Below are 19114 nucleotides of genomic sequence, written 5' to 3' on the forward strand. Positions count from 1 at the left end.
CTGTAAAGCGCTTTGGTGTGTCTTGAGGTCAGAGAAGGTGCTCTATAAATGCAAGTCTTTCTTTCTTTTATTATCGACACATGGTCTAAGTAGGCTTCTAATCATGACTGTATTTTTTGATGTGTAGTCACAGAATTAGTAATGGCTTATCACTTGGTGAGGGCGGTTGCTGCTGATCTGGCTGATCTTAGTCAAAGCACCAGTTGGAGTACTGCAGTAGCCTCGGTTTCCCATTCTAGGGAGAAGAAAAGGAGGCCAGGATTACTGCTCCCGATCGCTATCCATATTCTAGTCAAGAGCAGCAGCTACAAGGTTCTGGTCTTCCTATTGCACCAATCCTCAACTGGTTACTTTAGTTCGGACAAGGTCTCTTAAGAGAGGATTTCAGATGAGTACTGTCATCCTCCCATGATCAGTTGAGGCTTACTATCAAGGAGGCTCACGTAAGAATAATGGCCACTGGTGCGAGGTGTGGTGACCTCAGCATGAGTCAATGTGTTTGGAAGTAATGGGAAGAGGCAGAACAAAACCTGAACCCCACTGTCACTTAAATGCAGACCTTGCAAGTAGACCGGCGATAACTGGGCCGGGGTACCTGGCTGGTTTGTCCAAAGTAAAATTTGAAACACAGAAAAATCGTCGAAGAGTGAAATTTTTTTTGATTAATCTACAAAGCAAGATAGTAGAGACAAAGGCATTGGGAACAAATGTACTTCTGCCTGTACCTAACTCGCACCAAGTCCCGTTCACATATCACCCCTGTGCTCGCTGACCTATATTGGCTCATGGTCCGCTAGTGCCTCGATTTTTAAAATTCTCATCCTTGTTTTCAAATCCCTCCATGGCCTCGCTCCTCCCTCTCTCTTCCAGCCCGACAATCCTCCGAGATCTCAGCGTATCTCCTCTTGTAGCCTCTTGTCCATCCCCAATTTTAATCACTCCACCATTGGTGGCCGTGCCTTTAGGGGATGAGGGCCTAAGCTCAATAATTCCCCCCACTAAATGTCTCCACCTCTCTACATCTCTTTTTGTTTTATAATGCCCCTGTGAAGCGCTTTGGGATGTTTTACTCGGTTAAAGGTGCTATATAAATGTCGGTTATTGTTGTGAAGATACCATGATGGGACAATTAATGGGAGAGACATTTGATGGACCAAATGGTCTTTCCTCATTCTAACTTAAATTTCCATATCATGGCCACCCATCTCTGAGTAGGCCTCCTTGCATCTGTTTCTGGTGTACATGACACCAACCATTACCTTGAGAAAGGCTGCTGGCCACACTCTGCGGGACCCGTGGTTGAGTAAGGTTTGGACAGTGCATTGAGGATTAAGCTCTTCCTTAAAAGGCGCGGTCTGTAACACATTGGTCAGGGGAGAGGACCCATTGTAGTCAATGGCGTTGACATCCGCTCTGTGCTTGAGAAGCAGCTGGACCAGCTGGAGGCTGGCATTCCTGGAAGCCTTGTGCAGTGGACTCCTTTCCTCATTGTCGACAGAGTTCACATTGGCGCCGTTTGTAATCAGGACCTTGCACACTTGAAAATAGTCCTCCTGGTTCTCCAGTCTCCATGCACTGGCACAAGCGCTGCTCAGCGGTGACATCTGGTGGACATTCATGATGTCTACAGTGGCTCCATATCTTAGATAGAGGTGGACGTGATTGTGAAGGCCCCGTTTGGCCACCACATGCAAGGGGCTCTCCTGATCCTCTTCGGTCAACTGGTTGACATCTGCATGATACTTTAGCAGTAGTTTAGCACACCTAGATAGAGGGAAGGAATCCAGGAATAGATTATTCTCCTGTTTAATTATTAAACACTGCAATTCCTCACCTAGACCTCTCCGCCTCTCTCTCTAATTTAAGACGCTTCTTAAAACCTACCTCGTTGACCAATCTTTGTCACCTGTCCTATTATCTCCTTATGCAGCTCGGTGTCAAATTTTGTTTGATAAGGCTCCTGTGAAGTACCTTGGGATATTTTATTACATTAAAGGCACTACATAAATGCAAGTGGTTATTGTTTATGTTGTATCTAGATTGCGCATGTATTAACTACAAGCTTGGCATGTGCTCGCATTGGTCTGCTTACTGAGGCAGGTCCAATTTTGAAATTTGGAACTCTGAATGATTGGCGGAGGTTTAAGCACTCTGCTTTCAACTCTGGCACTTGTGGTTTAAATCCAGCCTGGATTGGCACAATGGAAATCTCCTCTGTTTGTTGTGTTGATATTAATATCCAACGTGAAATAAGTTTGTGCAATCTTGACCAGTGGGTATCAGGGGATGGCACAAAGCTTTCCCTAGAGGGTGCCTTTCTTTGCTTCTAAGGTTAGACGCTTCATTAGCTTCCTGCCTACTTGGGCTTGCTAACTCTGATTAGACGTATTCCGGGAGGTTTCATCACATGACCTCCTCCCTCCAACTGCCCCGCTCCCACGCTCCCACCATCATCGTCCATCAGCAGGGTGCACCGCCTTCCCACACCAAATGGAAAGTGAGCAGACTTTGTTACCCGACTGGATGATTTTTGACTGTCAGTCAAACTGGCATCTTTTCCCCAGCTCCAATATTTTTATAACTCAATAAATGAAGGTGCTGAAAGAAAATGGAGAAAAAAAACACACCATTTTTTTTTTAATGCCGTTATCATTTTTTCTCCCAGTTTGCTCGTGGAAGTGTCCAGGAGACTCCAGTACAATCCTGGAGGGTTGGCAACCCTAGCTCCACTCCTTGAAGTACCCACAGGCCAGGCCTATCCTAGACAGAACTCCGTCTACTCTGTCTAACTACACTTCCTGAAAGGTTGGTGGAAGCAGTTTTAATAGGGACTTTCAATAGGAAAACTTTGCAGGGTTATGGGGAAAGAGCAGGGAGTGAGACTAATTGGATAGTTCTTTCAAAGAGCAGACACAGACACGATGAGCTAAATGGCCTCCTTCTGTGCCGCATGATTCTATGGGGGAGAAATTGGTATTATTTGCGCCTCCCAAGGCGCTACCGGCTTTCCAACCAGGCGTAGTGAGAGTACCGACACCTGTGAACTTCCCTTGCAGGTTAGCGGTGGCGGTAAACCCTAACGCCACGATCTCCTGTGCCCCGGAAATCGTGATGTCATCCGGTGTGCAGCGCCCCGGTACCGCCCCTGTAATAGAGATCCCCTAGTGGACTACTGCTCTACCTAATGGACTACTGTGTTAATAATAAAGGATCATGTGGCAAAGTCATATGATGACAGTTTTCTGTTAAGAGCCATCTTGTGTGTGTGAGCTTCTCAGTGATGTCGTAAGGATATATCACATCGGATTCCCTAGCTGAAATTGTTGTTGGTGGATGATTCCTGCCAACCAACAGAGAGATTTTCAGAGGTTCTTTGTTTTGCAGAACAGCTAAAAGTCCAAGGTAAATTACAAGTGCATATGTGAAGGCAGAGTGTTTCTACTGCAAGAAAACTGGGCATCTTGCAAAGGCATGCCAACAGAAGAGTAAACCAATTTTCAATGCTATAAGTAGAAATTGCCACACACTACAACTGCTGACATGCCTATGGGAATAACAGGGTGCTTGGGTAAGTTCCTTTGCGATCGAGAGACTTTTTCAGCATATGTGGAGCGACCAGAAATGTTTTTCACCATGAAGAGTATCGTCGAAGTTCCCGATGATGAAACCCATAACCGGGTGGTTTTAGAGAAAGGAAACAGGATATGTTCTTGACTGAAGCAGGCCCCTAGGTGTATGAAACCCTGAAAAATGTGTTTGTTCATGACAAGCCAAAGGGCACGCCACTGACAGAGAGTCAGTCCTGAACCTCTGGAAATTGCTGAAAGTTATTGTTTTGGAACACGAGATGAATTGAATGATGAGGGTATCAGTGAGTACATTGTAGCTTTAAAAAAGCTACCCATTCACTGTCATTTTGGAAACTTTCAGGACCGAGCATTGCGTGACCATTTTGTTTGTGGGATAAAAAATGAAGCAATCAGAAAAAAATTATTGACAACACCTAACTTGACTTTTGATTTTGCTTGTCAGACAGCTATGTCGATGGATATGGCAAACTAATACTTCAGAGAATTTCGCACCATTTCCAGTCATCAGACAACCGAGGCGAATCGCCTGCAGTTTAAAAGTAAAAGGCAGTTGGGCCCCAAGGCCTCAGCAACTGGCCATGGTAGCAGTACATTGAAGTCATGCTATCAGCGTCTGGGACAATGCATTGCTCAAAGCTGTCCATATGTGAAGGTAGAGTATTTCTTCTGCAAGAAAACTGGGCATCTTGCAAAGGCATGCCGACTGAAGAATAAACCTATGTTCAATGCTAGAAGCAGAAATTGCCAGACACCACATTATTGAAGAGAAGCAATAGGACGAGGAAGTTTTACACATCATCAAGAGCACGTGGGTATCTAACAGCGATTCACAAAGTATTGTCATCCACGTAGACATTGCAGGAACTAGGATACCCATGGAAATTGACACTGGTGCATCCATGAGTGTAGTACCGGAATCGCTATATCTCGACAAGTTGTGTGATTTTCAACTGGAGAAATTGAAAACAGAATTGCGAGGCTACTCAGGAGAGCAAATCCCTGTTGTAGGATGTATCACCATGCCAGTGAAATACAAAGTTCAGTTTCAGAGCTTGCCTTTCATAGTAGTGGCAGGAGCCAAGCCTGCCTTGATAGGCAGAAATGGTTGGGATCACTGAAGCTGGATTGGAATGAGATTTTTCTGTTTGGAAATGAAATTTGCATCGAAAGATGATGTCATCAAGCAGTATCTGAAGGTGTTCCGCAAAATAGGCAGTCTGATCCAAAGATTCAAGGCAGGTGTCAGAGTGCAGAAGGATGCTAGACCAGTTTACTGCAAGCCATGACCCGTACCATATGCACTCAAGGAGAAAATTGAGCAAGAACTCAAAAGACTAGAAACTGAGAACATTATCTCAAAGGTAGATCTAAGTAATTGGGCTACACCCATCGTTATTGTACCTAAGTTAGATGGTAATACTGATGCTATGTCCAGGTTGTCATTCCTATCACAAGTTATACCCAATAGGGAAGAAGTGTTCTATTTTTCATACATTGATGAACTGCCAGTCACAGCTAAAGAGATTGGTAGAGCAACTAAACATGACCCTGTAATGTCAAAGGTGTATGATTACATAGAAAATGGCTGGGCAAGCCAGGTATCAGAGGAAGATATTCATCTATACTTCGTTCATAGGAATTAATTATCAGTGAATAAAGATTGTATCACGTGGGGTGCAAGAGTGGTTATCACAAATAAGTTCAGGTCAAAATTGTTAGGTGATCTTCATGACCAGCACCTGGGAATGTGCTTGACCAAGAGTTTTGCACGTGGTTACTTATGGTGGCCAGGTTTAGATAAAGATATAGGGCTGGATTTTAGACTTTTATGTTTTTGGGGCGATAATGGCAACGGGGCGGGAAAGTTAGCAGTTGGGTATAGTTTGCGCTTTAGTATTTAAGTTTGGGCATCTGGGCGGTGAAGTGCTAAGGGACGCATTGTACATCTCTCATGGCACAAGGATGAGAAACTCCCGAGCTAAAGAGCTGGGTCGGGTGTGCTCTGAGAGATGTCTGGGGAGGGGGGTGGGGGAATGGGGGAGAAACATACAAAAAAAAACCTACAAAAACATTCCCAAAACATTGCCAATGCCACCACAACACAAATGGCTAAAAAAAACAATCACACTTACCTTAGGAGTCCATTACCTACCTTTTTGCCAGTGGGATCATAGGACCGCCTTGATTTCCCAGATGGTCATTGCGGTCGCACTTCTGTGCGGACAAGTCAGGCAGGAACTCAAACTCACGCCGGTGTCGTAGCCAGGGGCGTTGCACAATGGGCGCAGCTCTACCGGGCGGTGCTGCTCAGCGCCACCGCAAAACCGGACCGGAGGATCGCTGCGGGGTGCTGAAGCCCTGACCACCACCATTGCCGCCGCTCCAGAGTGAAACCAGAGTGCAGAAGATTGGAAAATCCAGCCCATAGAGTACATCGTCAATCAGTGTATGACATGTCAATCGGTAAGCAAGAAACCAGCATCAGTACCATTACAGCCATGGAAATAGCCTCCCAGGTTGTGGCAAACGTTACATGTAGATTTTGAAAAGCTACAAGGACAACAATTGTTCATTGTGATTGATAGCCATTCGAAGTGGGTAGAAGGGTTTCCGATGTGGAAAATAACAAGTAAAATGCTAGACAATTTATAAAGATTGTTTTCTTCATATGGCCTCCCAGAAGAAATTGTGTCTGATAATGGGCCGCAATTTTGTTCAGAATGGCTGGACAAAGCAGGTATCAATGGTGCAGCAGAGCGCACAGTACAAATGTAAAATATGCTCTCATCAAGTAAATGTTGGGATCCAATCCAAAGAAATGGCAGTTGTCATTGGACCACAAACTAGCAAATTTTCTGATTACTTATTGGAATACTCCTCATACAATTACTGGAAGAGCGCCAGCAGAGTTGTTTCTTAAATGACAGCCACAAACCAGGTTCTTGTTGTTAAAGTCAAACTTGGCACAGTCAGTGGAAGAGAACCAATCAAGATAGAAAGAGTCATGATAGAGATGGAGTAAGAGAGAGAAGTGTGAAATTGAATCAGAAGTTTAGAGTGATGAACCATCACCATAAATGGTTAAAGTGATTACCAGGAAGAGCAGTGAAGATGTGGTCCTCACACATTTGGTCAAAAGGTTTGATACAAGTCCATAGGCTCGAACCTCCACTTTTTTTTGCCTGCTTAACGCCCACCTAATGCTCATTTTACAGCTGAAATGACGTACAACGGCCATATAGTGCCCATTTTGGCACAAAATGGAAACTGGCGGGCATTTTTTGGAAACTTATTGCCTAGCGTTACTTTCCCCATGTGGTTAATGCCGAGAAAAACTATTACCGCTCGCCCACTTTTTTGAGGTAGAATCAGCAGAATGGGTGAATTCAACGGCCATTATGTCGCTCAGAGTTACTTTCCGCACGGAATTAACGCCGAGATTCAATATTAATGCCCGGTGACTGTTTTTTCGTAAAGAGTATATTTACCCAAACTAGCGGCCATGGAGATCGCCCATTGGCAATTTCACCACCTCGCACACATTTCGCCACAATATCGCTTGCTCAAAAAGCCACCCACAAAAAGTGGAACTAACCGGAACGAATCACAGCGTTATGGATGCCATGTTGTAGATCATATGTCGCATCCTTTAAAAAGCTGCTGTGCTTCAACTTCGGCAGAGTTCGAATATACTCTGCAGGTTGTTGCAGTTGATGTGAACATCTCCAGAATCATCTTGACCACACTGTGACCGATTGGAATTGAAGAGCTGTGTTCATCGGGACATTCCTTGTTTGTGTGCAATCAGTGGAAAACAGAGAGCTACTGCAATGGGGCCTGTCCTTTCTTACCCTCTCTTGGTGACCAACTACAGTCAGCAGACTCGACATCGCCGGAGGAACGCTCCACTGCATTATGTGCCCAATGTATGAAGTGACAGACAGATGAGGAGGACCAGACGTTACACCTCCCTGCAAGTACAAGGAGAAGCATTCTTACCCCGACTTGCCCAACACCACCTGCCTTTGGAGACTGCCCTTCCACAAAGAGGTTATCACTGAGGTATGCCAGCTGATAAGGGCAAATCTGCAGCCTGCCAGCACCATCAGAACTGCACTGTCAGCCGAGATCAAAGTCACCGCGGCACTGTTGTTCTATGCCTCTTTTCAGGCCACAGCTGGCGACATTTGCGGACTTTCTCAGCATGCCACACATTGCTGCATTAGACAGGTCACTGAAGCCCTTTATGCATGCAGGAGGGACTTGATCAGCTTCCCTATGACCAAGGAAGGGCAGAGTGAGAGGGCTCTAGGTTTCTCCAGAATTGCAAACTTCCCCAAGGTGCAGGGAGCAATAGACTGTACACACATCGCGATGCGGGCACCTTTTCAGGATGCTGAGGTTTTCAGGAACCGCAAGGGATTCCACTCCCTGAATGTCCAGCTGGTTGTCGACCACCAGCAAATTATACTGGCAGTGAATGCTCAATTTCCGGGCAGCATCCATGATGTGCACATCCTGTATGAGAGTACTGTATCTGACTTATTTAACAATGAGCCACAAGGTCAATGCTGAATACTTGGGGACAAAGGATATGGCCTCACCACCTGGCTGATGACCCCCTGGCGTGACACCCATAGCAAGGCCGAGAGGCGATACAACAAGAGCCACAGAGCAACTTGCAATATCGTGGAAAAAAAACATTGGTGTGCTGAAGCAGCGCTTCAGACGCCTGAACCACTCAGGAGGCGAGCTCCAATACCACCCTGAGCAGGTAACTAAATTCGTGGTGGTCTGCTCCATGCTACACCACTTGGCTATCAGAAGGGGACAAGAATTGCCTGATGAGAGGAAGAGGAGGATGAGGAGGCAGACGCTGACATCGGGCAGACAATCAGGTTGACGCTGAAGCCATGCCCCCACCCCTGCCCCCCTGTAGACTGTATGAAAGGGGTCCCATGGTAGCATGATAGCTGCAAGAGCCTTACGTCAGGAGCTCATCAATGATTGCTTTGCCTGAAAGAACGTTGGTGTTAGTTATAAGGCTGACACACTGTTGGGTGTGCAGGTCATACATCAATGGTGGGCATCACCTTGGTGACAGTTAAAGTTTAAGTTGATTGAAGTTAAGTGTAATTATACCCTTTGATGTTAAGGAATCACCAGCGTGTAATGGTGCAGCTATCTGAGCCAATGTGCTGCAAGGTTTTGTTAAATAAAAAACATTTAAACCGAACATTAGTGTGAAATCATCAGTACTGCTGTACAAACCAACCCTTCTCCATTGCCCGCCCCCGCTTCTCCTCCCCACCTCTACCCCTTATTTTACCCTCCTGACTCTAAGCCGCCTGGCCGAGGAGGTCCTCAGGCGATGCTTCATTGGTGGGGGTGGGGTGACAGCCAAAGCACTGCTTGGATGGATACGGGAGAGGACGGTCCCGAGGTGGGGGTGTGCTCTGAGCCATAAGCAAGATTTTGCTGCTGGCTCTCATGTTTGGTTGGCAATGGGGGTGCAGTGCGGCGCTCCGGGACCACTGGGAGCCCTCTGCCACCAATGTTCCTGGCTACCAGCTCCAGGGCCTTCTCCATCCCTTCCATTTGATATGTTACTTGTTGGATAAAAACTCGGAGCCAACTATTTCTTGGTGCTTAGTAGGCTTTTTGCTGCTGGTGAATCACCGTCCTTCCTCCCACAACAGCCAAACAAGCACACACCATGGCCACACACGCTTTCAGTGCCTCTGAGCTCCCTCTCTCTCTATCTCCTCTTCTGCGCATGTCATGATGACCCTTGACCTCCTGAATCGCGGAAATCAAGCGTTGCCATGCCGTTGCGAATGACGGCCACACTTTACGGCAGAAGGTCAGAAAAATTTAACGCTACCGTCCATTTGATATCGCTCATGATAATGCCCATTTTCAAAAATGTAAACTAGGTGTTTTGAGAATGGGTGAGAAGCTAGCGATCTGAAAACTCTTTTTTAATGCCCACGCCGGAAATAACGCCCATTTTTGGGCGATAAGCTCAAAAGTGGAGGTTCTAGCCCCATATCTTTTGTTGTGTACACCATGCAATTTATGTATGATGATTATTTTATTCGGATTATTTCTTCATTAAGGATGGAGAAGTGTAATAGAGCTCCCCCAAGTGGACTACTGTGGTAATGCAACTACTAATGTAAATAATGAAGGACCATGTGGCAAAATCACATGATTCCAGCTTTCTGTTAAGAGCCATCTTGTGTGTGTGTGTGTGTGTGTGTGTGTGCTTCTTAGTGATATCGTAAGGATATATCACAGCCTCGGATCCTAAATTCGCTTCCGCCCCCTGCAGTATCACCGGGCATCAACACCGGCAGCTGCAGGAGGCGGTGTAAGGTAGGCCAGCCGCTTGAGGAGTGGTAGTTAAAGGGATTGCCAAAAAATTTTCATCAACTCTCTGTACTCATTTTTGAATTTTCCTATTGCCGCGATTGATTAGCCCTGCACTCTGTTAGAGTGCTTGGGGCTGATCGTCCCGGATCGTAGGTGCCATCGGCGAGCAGGCGATTTGCTATCTCGTAACGCCCTCAGCAATGGCCCTTCCCTTTAAGGGAGGGAAGGGGCCTGTGAGTCTGGCAGCGCTCCACTGGACATTGTGCAGCGCTGTGTCGCTACCACGCCTCTTACCCCATTTAGCGCTCCAAGGGAAATGATAGCACTGGATTTAGCATTCCTCATTCCTCCTGGAGAGCTAAACCACTGGAACTGGGTAGCGCCTGGCAATATTTTTGTGCTCCCGCAAAAATTATCGACCTAAACGGGGGCTATGCAATTTCTAGCCCTACGAATCTATGGCCGCGACATTTACTGGGGTCGTTTCAGAGCGGGCATGGGGGGGTGGGAGGGTTTATTGTCCGCGGATGCCATGGAGTTTTAACTCCACAGCGTGCATGTATTTTTTTTTAAAAAGGTTCTCTGCCCAGAAACCGACCTTATTGATATGCTTGGCTTCCTGTTTGGCAGGGAATGCTCCAGAAAAGACCAGCCCAGGAGAGGTAAGTTTAATGCACATTGGTTTTAGAGGTCACAGGGGTAGGTACAGCATGGGGGGCAGGGTCAGAGGTGATTGCAGGGAGGCTGGAAGATCAAAGTGGGGTTCAGGGAGAGATCGGAGGGGGTGTCAAGGATTGTGGGGTGGGGTCAGAAGTCGCGGGAGATCAGAGAGGATCGGAGAACAGGAGTGGTAGGCGAGAGATCGGAAGGAATCGCAGATCAGGCACAGAGATGGGGGGTCGGGGAGAGGTTGGAAGGATTAAGAGACCGAGGGGGTAGGGTGGGGGGGCGGGGGATGGTGGGGTAAAATATCAGAGGGGGTTTGAAGATCAGGGACAGAGACTGAGAGGGGTTGCAGTGCAAGGTCAGAGAGAGCTCAGAGGGGGTCGGAGATCAGGTACATAAATGGGTGGTCGGGGAGAGATCGTAGGGGGTCAGAGATCAGGGATGGAGATATGGACATTGGGGAGAGATCAGAGGGAGCTCGGAGACCGGGAGGTGGGGTCAGGGAAAGATCGGAGCAGGATTGGAGATATGGGATAGAAATGGGGGTTGGGGGTAAATTGGGGAGCAGTCAGAGATTCGGGGGTATGGAAATTGGACTGGGATTGGAGAGCCAGGGAAGTCGGGGAGAGATTAGAGGAGTTCAGAGATCGAGGACAGTGATGGCAAGTCAGGGAGAAATCGCAGGTGGTGTTCAGAGAAGAGGGGTTTCAGTGATCGCGGGTTGACGAGGGGTGGTGGAGGTGATCACGGCGGGGTCGATGATCGTAGGGGTTTCGCTGATGAGGGTTTGGTGATCATGGGAAGTATCAGTGATCGTTGGGTGGTTGGTGATTAGTGGGGGGGGGGCGGGGGTGGGAGTGGTGCTGTCAGGGACAGACCATGGATGCAAGTGGGGTATTAACAGGGTCGCTTGTTGATCCTGGAAGAAACATTCCTGCTCCTCCTGGCACATACACCAGTGCTGTAAAGGCACTTACCTGATGGATCCAACCTTCCTTGGCTCTTTTTACCTGTCAGATTCCCAATCCCAGGAAACCTGGCCGACTGTGGTTAAAAATAGAAATCCAGTTAAAATGAAGGCACATAGCCCCCTGAATGGATAAATACAGAGGTTAGACAAATATGAAGTAAAGGCACAGTGATTTTAATGGGGGTTTTAACTTTCATATCGATTGGGATAAGCAGAATAGCTCATGGCAGAAATGTAGTGATTTCTTGAGTGTGTTCAGGATAGTTTTCTGCAACAATATGACCTAGAACCAACAAAGGAGCAAGCCATATTAGATTTAAGAATGAGTAATGAGACAGATTTAGTTAACAGCCTAACGGTGCATGAACATTTATCTAATAGCGATCATAATATGATTGAGTTCACATGTGTTTGAAAGAAAGAAACCCGAAACAGCTGCAAAGTTTTGAGATTTAGGTAAGACTGACTTCAATGGGATGAGACAGAGACTGTCCACAGTAAACTGGGCAAATCTGTTAATGGGTAAATCGGCAGAAGATCAGTGGGAGGTGTTCAAAAAATAACTGAATGTGATACAGAACCAGTTTATACCCCTAAGGGGCAAAAGCTCTACTTGACAAAAACAAAACATCCATGATTGACAAAAGCGATAAGGGACAACATAAAACTAAAAATAAAGCATACAAAAATGCAAATAATAGCACAGATCCTGGCGACTGGAACAGATACAAAGAACAACAAAAGGTGACAAAACAGATAGGAAGGCTACAAAAAGGGAGTATGAGAAGAAACTTCCAAGGGATATCAAAATCAAGGCAATTTTTTAAAACAATGATATTAGGAAAAAGAGGTTAGTTAGGAGCAATGTTCGCCCCTTGTAAACTGATAATGGTGATATTGCAAATGTAAATTGCGAATATGTTGAATAATTATTTTGTGTCAGTATTTACAGTAGAGGAAGAGGATAGCATGCCGGAGATCCCAAAGAAACTAATATTGAATCATGGACAGGAACTCACCAAAATTAACAGAAGCATAATAACAGTAATGATGAAAATAATAGCACTAAAGAGTGATAAATCCCCAGTACTAGATAGTTTCCATCCCAGGGATTTAAAGTTGATGAGCACATTGCAGATGCCCTAGTGTGGGCCCTGATTAACTATTGTGGGACCTGATTAACTGGGACCTGATTAATTTATAATTATAGAGTAGCTGTGTGCTGCGTACGTGCTCACTAACAATGGAAAAGGTTGCAGCGTGGTTGGGGCCAAAGCACAGTCACATGGTTAAGCGCTGTTCCGACCAGATAACAGGAACATGTTGCGAAACAGTGAACAGCAGGAGGAAGGGGCATGATGTGGTAATCGCATCATGACCAAGGCGATTGCTATCTGCAATGGACAGCTGGGTCATAACCAGCAGCCAGTCTGGAGTCGACAAACTGAACCCAGTAACAGCAAGGGGGGCAATCAGGGAATGGGAAAACCCCACATTCACGACTATAACTGAAGCTGTAACACGCGGTAGAGTGCGCTTTATTCTTAGTAACTGCAAGATGTAACTGAATGTAACTGAGCCAATAAAGTTTGCCTGGATACTACCATCGGACTTGAATCTCGTCAACTGCTAAGAATATAAGAGCCCCTACACCTAGCTATAATATTCCAAAGTTCTCTTGATTCAGGAACTGTTCCTTTAGATTGGAAAGTTGCATATCACTGCACAATTTAAGAAAGATAGAAAGGGAAACCAAGGAATTATAAACCAGTTAGCCTAACTTCTGTTTTTATGAAATTGCTAGTCTATAATTAAGGATAGAGTGACTGAACACATTGAAAAATTTCAGCTGATTAGAGAGCGCCAGCATGGATTTGTAAAGGGTAGGTCATGCCTGATGAACCTAATTGAATTTTTTGAAGAGGTTACTAAAGTAGTGGACAGCGGAATGTCTATAGATTTTATTTATATGGATTTCCAGAAGGCATTTGATAAAGTCCCACATAAGAGACTGTAGCTAAAGTTAAAGCTCGTGGAATTGAAGGCAACTTATTGACCTGGTTATGAAATTGGCTGAGTGGCTGGAGAAAGGCAGTAGGGATAATGGGTAGGCACTCAAATTGGCAGGACGTGACGAGTGGTGTCCCACAGGGATCTGTGTTGGGACCTCAACTATTCACCGTATCTATTAACGACTTAGATGATGGACAGGTACAGAAAATAATCAAAAAGGCTAATGGAATGCTGGCCTTTAAATCTGAAGACTAGAATACAAGGGGGTAGAAGTTATGCTGCAGCTGTACAAAGCCCTGGTTAGACCACACCTAGCGCACTGTGAGCAGCTCTGGGCACCACATCTTAGGAAGCATATATTGACCTTGGAGGGAGAGCAGCGTAGGTTTACCCAGAATGATATCCGGCCTCCAAGGATTAAATTATGAGAAGAGATTACATAAACTAAGGTTGTGTTCCCTAGAATTTAGAAAGTTAAGGGGTGATTTGATCAAAGTTTTAAAAATATTAAGGGGAACTGATAGGGGAGATCGAGAGAAACTATTTTCTTTGGTTGGGGAGTCTAGGATGAAGGAATATAGCCTAAACATTAGAGCCAGGCCTTTTAGGAGTGAAGTTAGAAAACACATCTACACGCAAAGGATGGTAGAAGTTTGGAAATCTCTTCCGCTAGGTCAATAGTTAATTTTAAATCTGAGATTGATAGCGTTTTGTTAACTAAAGATATTAAGGGATATTGGGCAAAGGTATCTGGAGTTAGGTCACAAGTCAGCCATGATCTCATTGAATAGCAGAACAGGCTCGAGGGGCTAACTGGCCTATTCCTGTTCCTATGTTCTGATGTTCCGTAAAAGGTTTCAACGACCAACCCGCCTCCTGAGAACAGATTGGTTACCCTCCCCTCATCCCTTCTCCGTTAAAACCGGAAGTGGGCGTGTTCGAGGTGGGTTGGGTTCCCGTTCCAGATTTTTTACATTTTAGCTACCCACCCGACCCAAACCCACCTGTTTTTAGGGATAGAATTACCCCCCATGATTCTATAACAGTGCCCCCTACTGCACCAGGGAAATATTGCCATTTCACACACTAGGCAGAATGAGATTGCCAGTTCTTGCTGAATTATCGAGATTCTTTGTGCTTGGACATATTTTTACTAGGAACAGGGTTGGGACTGACCCACACAGTCCCTTATACCCATGTCCCACAGGTGAAAGAACAGTGCGCTAACCCACTGCATCATCCAATCCCCAGTGAATTTGGGTCTTACAGTTGAATTTTTCAATAATTAATCTTCCAGTTTTCGATAAGTTTTGTTAAACTACATCCTTCTCATACACAATTCACACAGTTTCCTACATTACAACAGTGACTACACTTCAAAAAGTACTTCATTAGCTGTAAAGCCCGTTGGGACGTGTAGTGGTCATGAAAGGAGCCATATAAATACAAATCTTTCTTTCTTTCTGCAATTATGGAAGTGATTAGGATTAACTCCAGAGACTTGAGCATAAAATCTAGGCTGATACTCCCGGAGCAGTACAGTGGGAGTGCAGCACTGTCAGAGGTGCCATCTGCCGGATGAGACTTTAAATCATAGCCCTGTCTGGCCTCTCATGTAAAAGATCCCAGGGCACCTTTTTGAAGAAGAGCAGGGGAGTTCTCCCAGGAGTTCTGGCAAAGTCACATAATTACAATTTTCTGTTAAGAGCCACCTTGTGTGTGTGTGCTTCTTAGTGATGTCGTAAGGATATATCATAGCCCCTGATCATAAATTCGCATCTGCCCCCTGCAGTATCACCGGGCATCAACACCGGCAGCTGCAGGAGGCGTTGTAAGGTAGGCTGGCCACTTGGGGAGTGGTAGTTAAAGGGATTGCCAGTGAGGTAGGCAAAGAAAATTCATCAACCCTCTGAACTCATTTTTTAATTTTTCTATTGCCGTGATTGATCAGCCCTGCACCCTGTTAGAGCTACAGTACGTGGATAACACCTGCGTCTGCGCACATACAGAGGCCGAACTCCAAGTCATAGTCAACGTATTTACTGAGGCGTACGAAAGCATGGGCTTTACGCTAAACATCCGTAAGACAAAGGTCCTCCACCATCTTGTCCCTGCCGCACAGCACTGCCCCCCAGTCATCAAGATCCACGATGCGGCCCTGGACAAGGTGGACCATTTCCCATACCTCAGGTGTCTCTTAGCAACAAGAGCAGACATTGACGACGAGATTCAACACCGCCTTCAGTGTGCCAGTGCAGCCTTCGGCCGCCTGTGGAAAAGAGTGTTTGAAGACTAGGTCCTCAAATCTGCCACCAAGCTCATGGTCTACTGGGCTGTAGTAATACCCACCCTCCTGTACGGCTCTGAGAAATACCACCAACGATATCTCCGCAAGATCCTGCAAATCCCCTGGGAGGACAGACGCACCAACATTAGCGTCCTCGACCAGGCCAACATCCCCAGTATTGAAACACTGAATACACTTGATCAGCTCCACTGGGCAGGCCACATCATTTGCATGCCAGACATGAGGCTCCCAAAGCAAGCGCTCTACTCGGAACTCCTTCACGGCAAACGAGCCAAAGGTGGGCAGAGGAAACGTTACAAGGACACTCTCCAAGCTTCCCTGATAAAGTGCAACATCCTCATTGACACCTGGGAGTCCCTGGCCAAAGACCGCCCTAAGTGGAGGAAGTGTATCCGGGAGGGTGCTGAGCACCTCGAGTCTCATTGCTGAGAGCATGCAGAAATCAAGCGCAGGCAACGGAAAGAGCGTGCGGCAAACCAGGCTCCCCGCCCACCCTTCCCCTCAACGACTATCTGTCCCACCTGTGACAGGGACTGTGGTTCTCGTATTGTGGACTGTTCAGCCACCTAAGAACTCATTTTAAGAGTGGAAGCAAGTCTTCCTCGATTCCGAGGGACTGCCTATGATGATCATGAATCTGATAGAGTGCTTGGGGCTGATCAGCGCGGATCGCAGGAGCGAGCAGGGGATTCGCTATCATGCAACGCCCTCAGCAATGGTCCTTCCCTTTAAGGGAGGGAAGGAGCCTGTGAGTCTGGCAGCGCTGCACTGACATTGTGCAGCGCTGTGCCGCTAACACGCCTCTTACTCCATTTAGCACTCCAAGGAAAATGATAGCGCTGGATTTAGCGTTCCTTATCCCTCCTGGAGAGCTAAACCAGAAGTTCGTGTCTGCTGGAATTGGGTAGCGACCGGCAATATTTTTGCGCTCCCACAAAAGTTATTGACCTAAATGGGCGCTATGCAATTTCTAGCCCCAGGAATCTATGGCCGCGATATTTACTGGGGCCGGGTTTCAGAGCGGGAGTTATGGTCCCTGGACGCCATGGAGTTTTAACTCCACAGCGTGCATATCTTTTTTTAAAAAGGTTCTTGTTAAGTATGGAAGAACTTCACAAGACTGAGTACTGTGAGCTAAAACTGATGTGACTTTAGTCTCTTTAATACAACTCCAGAGTGCCTAAGCAGCATTGCAGATAATCTATTATACTCCCTTGCACGAGGTATGCAGGTGACCCTTGGGCCTTCAACAGTTGTGCCCTCTGGTGGCATGTCTTACACAGTTATAATGTTTACATACATAACATCACTCCCCCCCAAAGTCTTTGATACAAATTATTTACAAGTTGAGATGATCCGGGGTCCTATGCTCCCTGGTTGATCGTCTGAGTCAAACTCTGACATGGGTGAGTTGGTCGGACCATTGCTGCATTGCGGCGCGGCTGGCCTGACAGGACTGTTGGGAATGGTGGGTTCATCCTCTAGATTGACGGTGAGGTGATTGCTGGTTGGGTGTGTGTTGGTGGATCGATGATGGTGATGTCCTCTTCAGGTTGTTCCTGGTTGTCGTTGAACCGTAGTTTGGTCTGATCCAAATGCTTTCTGCACGTTTGTCCATTCAAAAGTCAATGCCGGAGCACTTAAGGACCCAGCTAAGAGAGTCCTTTACAGTCAGCACCTCACAGCTAACCTGGCGTGCCTTGATGACCCCGAGACGCAGCATGCCCACAGCGCTTGATCTGCCCTCCAGGCCTCCATAACCAGTGCCTGCAAGGAGATGCTCGGTCATTCAACCAGGAAACACCAGTACTGGTTTGATGAGAATGATCAGGAGATTCAAGAACTAATAGACTGCAAGCGCAGGGCATTTCTGAGCCTTAAGCAGCAACCCAACTCGGGAGCAGCAATGCAGCATTTAGATGGCTAAAGGCTAAGGTCCAACAAAAGACCCGGGACCTAAAGAACAGGTGGTGGATGGAGAAAGCACAGGAGATACAGCAGCTGGCCAACAGCCATGATGTGCGAGGATTCTTCATCGCAGTCAAGGCCACATACGGACCAAACTCCCAAGGCCCCACCCCACTCCTGGCCAAGAACAGGGAAACACTCATCAAGGACACCGAGGCAGTCAGCACCCGCTGGAAGGAACACTTCAAAGATCTTCTCAACCGAGACTCTGCCTTTGACTCGAGTGTTCTCGACTCCATCCCGCAGCATGCTACCCACCACCAACTCAGTGAGACCCCAACACTGCACGAGGTAGAAAAGGCCATAAGACAGCTAAAAAACAACAAGGCTACGGGAGCGGATGGAATCCCTGCTGAGGCATTGAAGTATGGTGGAGAGGCACTACTGGCACGAATACACGACCTCATCTCTCTCATCTGGAGGGAGGAGAGCATGCTGGGAGATCTTAGAGATGCAGTGATCATGACCATCTTTAAAAAAGGGGACAAGTCCGACTGCGGCATCTACAGAGGAATCTCCCTGCTATCAGCCACTGGGAAAGCCGTCGCTAGAGTCCTCCTCAATCGTCTTCTCCCTGTGGCCGAGGAGCTTCTCGCGGAGTTGCAGTGCGGATTTCGTCCCCTCAAGGGCACAACGGACATGATCTTTGCAGCGCGACAGCTGCAGGAAAAATGCCGGGAACAGCGGCAGCCCTTATACATGGTCTTCTTCGACCTTACAAAGGTCTTTGACACTGTCAACCGCGAGGGTCTATGGAGCGTCCTCCTCCGTTTCGGATGCCCCCAAAAGTAGATCACCATACTCCGCCTGCTCCACGACAATATGCAAACCGTGATCCTTACCAATGGATACATCACAGACCCAATTCATGTCCGGACCGGGGTCAAGCAGGGCTGCTTCAACGCCCCAACCCTCTTCTCAATCTTCCTCGCTGCCATGCTCCACCTCACAGTTGATAAGCTCCCCGTTGGACTGGAACTAAACTACAGAACCAGTGGGAACCTGTTCAATCTTCGCCATCTCCAGGCCAGGTCCAAGACCACTCCAACCTCTGTCGTCGAGCTACAGTACGCGGATGATGCCTGCGTCTGTGCACACACAGAGGCTGAACTTCAGGACATAGTCAATGTATTTACCGAGGCGTATGAAAGCATGGGCCTTATGCTAAACATTAGTAAGATAAAGGTCCTCCACCAGCCTGTCCTCGCCACACAGCACTGCTCC

The 19114-nt window shown here is 46.8% G+C and overlaps 1 protein-coding gene across 1 annotated transcript in view; it reads right to left on the reverse strand.

Annotated features, from left to right (window-relative positions):
- The window catches only part of asb18 (ankyrin repeat and SOCS box containing 18), a 42937-nt gene that overhangs the window by 8017 nt on the left and 15806 nt on the right, over positions 1 to 19114 (reverse strand). The window contains exon 3 of the mRNA XM_070874894.1: positions 1260 to 1764. Coding sequence (XP_070730995.1) covers positions 1260 to 1764 — 505 coding nt within the window. The remainder of the gene's footprint in view (positions 1 to 1259; positions 1765 to 19114) is intronic.

This window comes from Pristiophorus japonicus, chromosome 3 (assembly GCF_044704955.1).
Source record: "Pristiophorus japonicus isolate sPriJap1 chromosome 3, sPriJap1.hap1, whole genome shotgun sequence".
Lineage (NCBI taxonomy): Eukaryota > Metazoa > Chordata > Chondrichthyes > Pristiophoridae > Pristiophorus > Pristiophorus japonicus.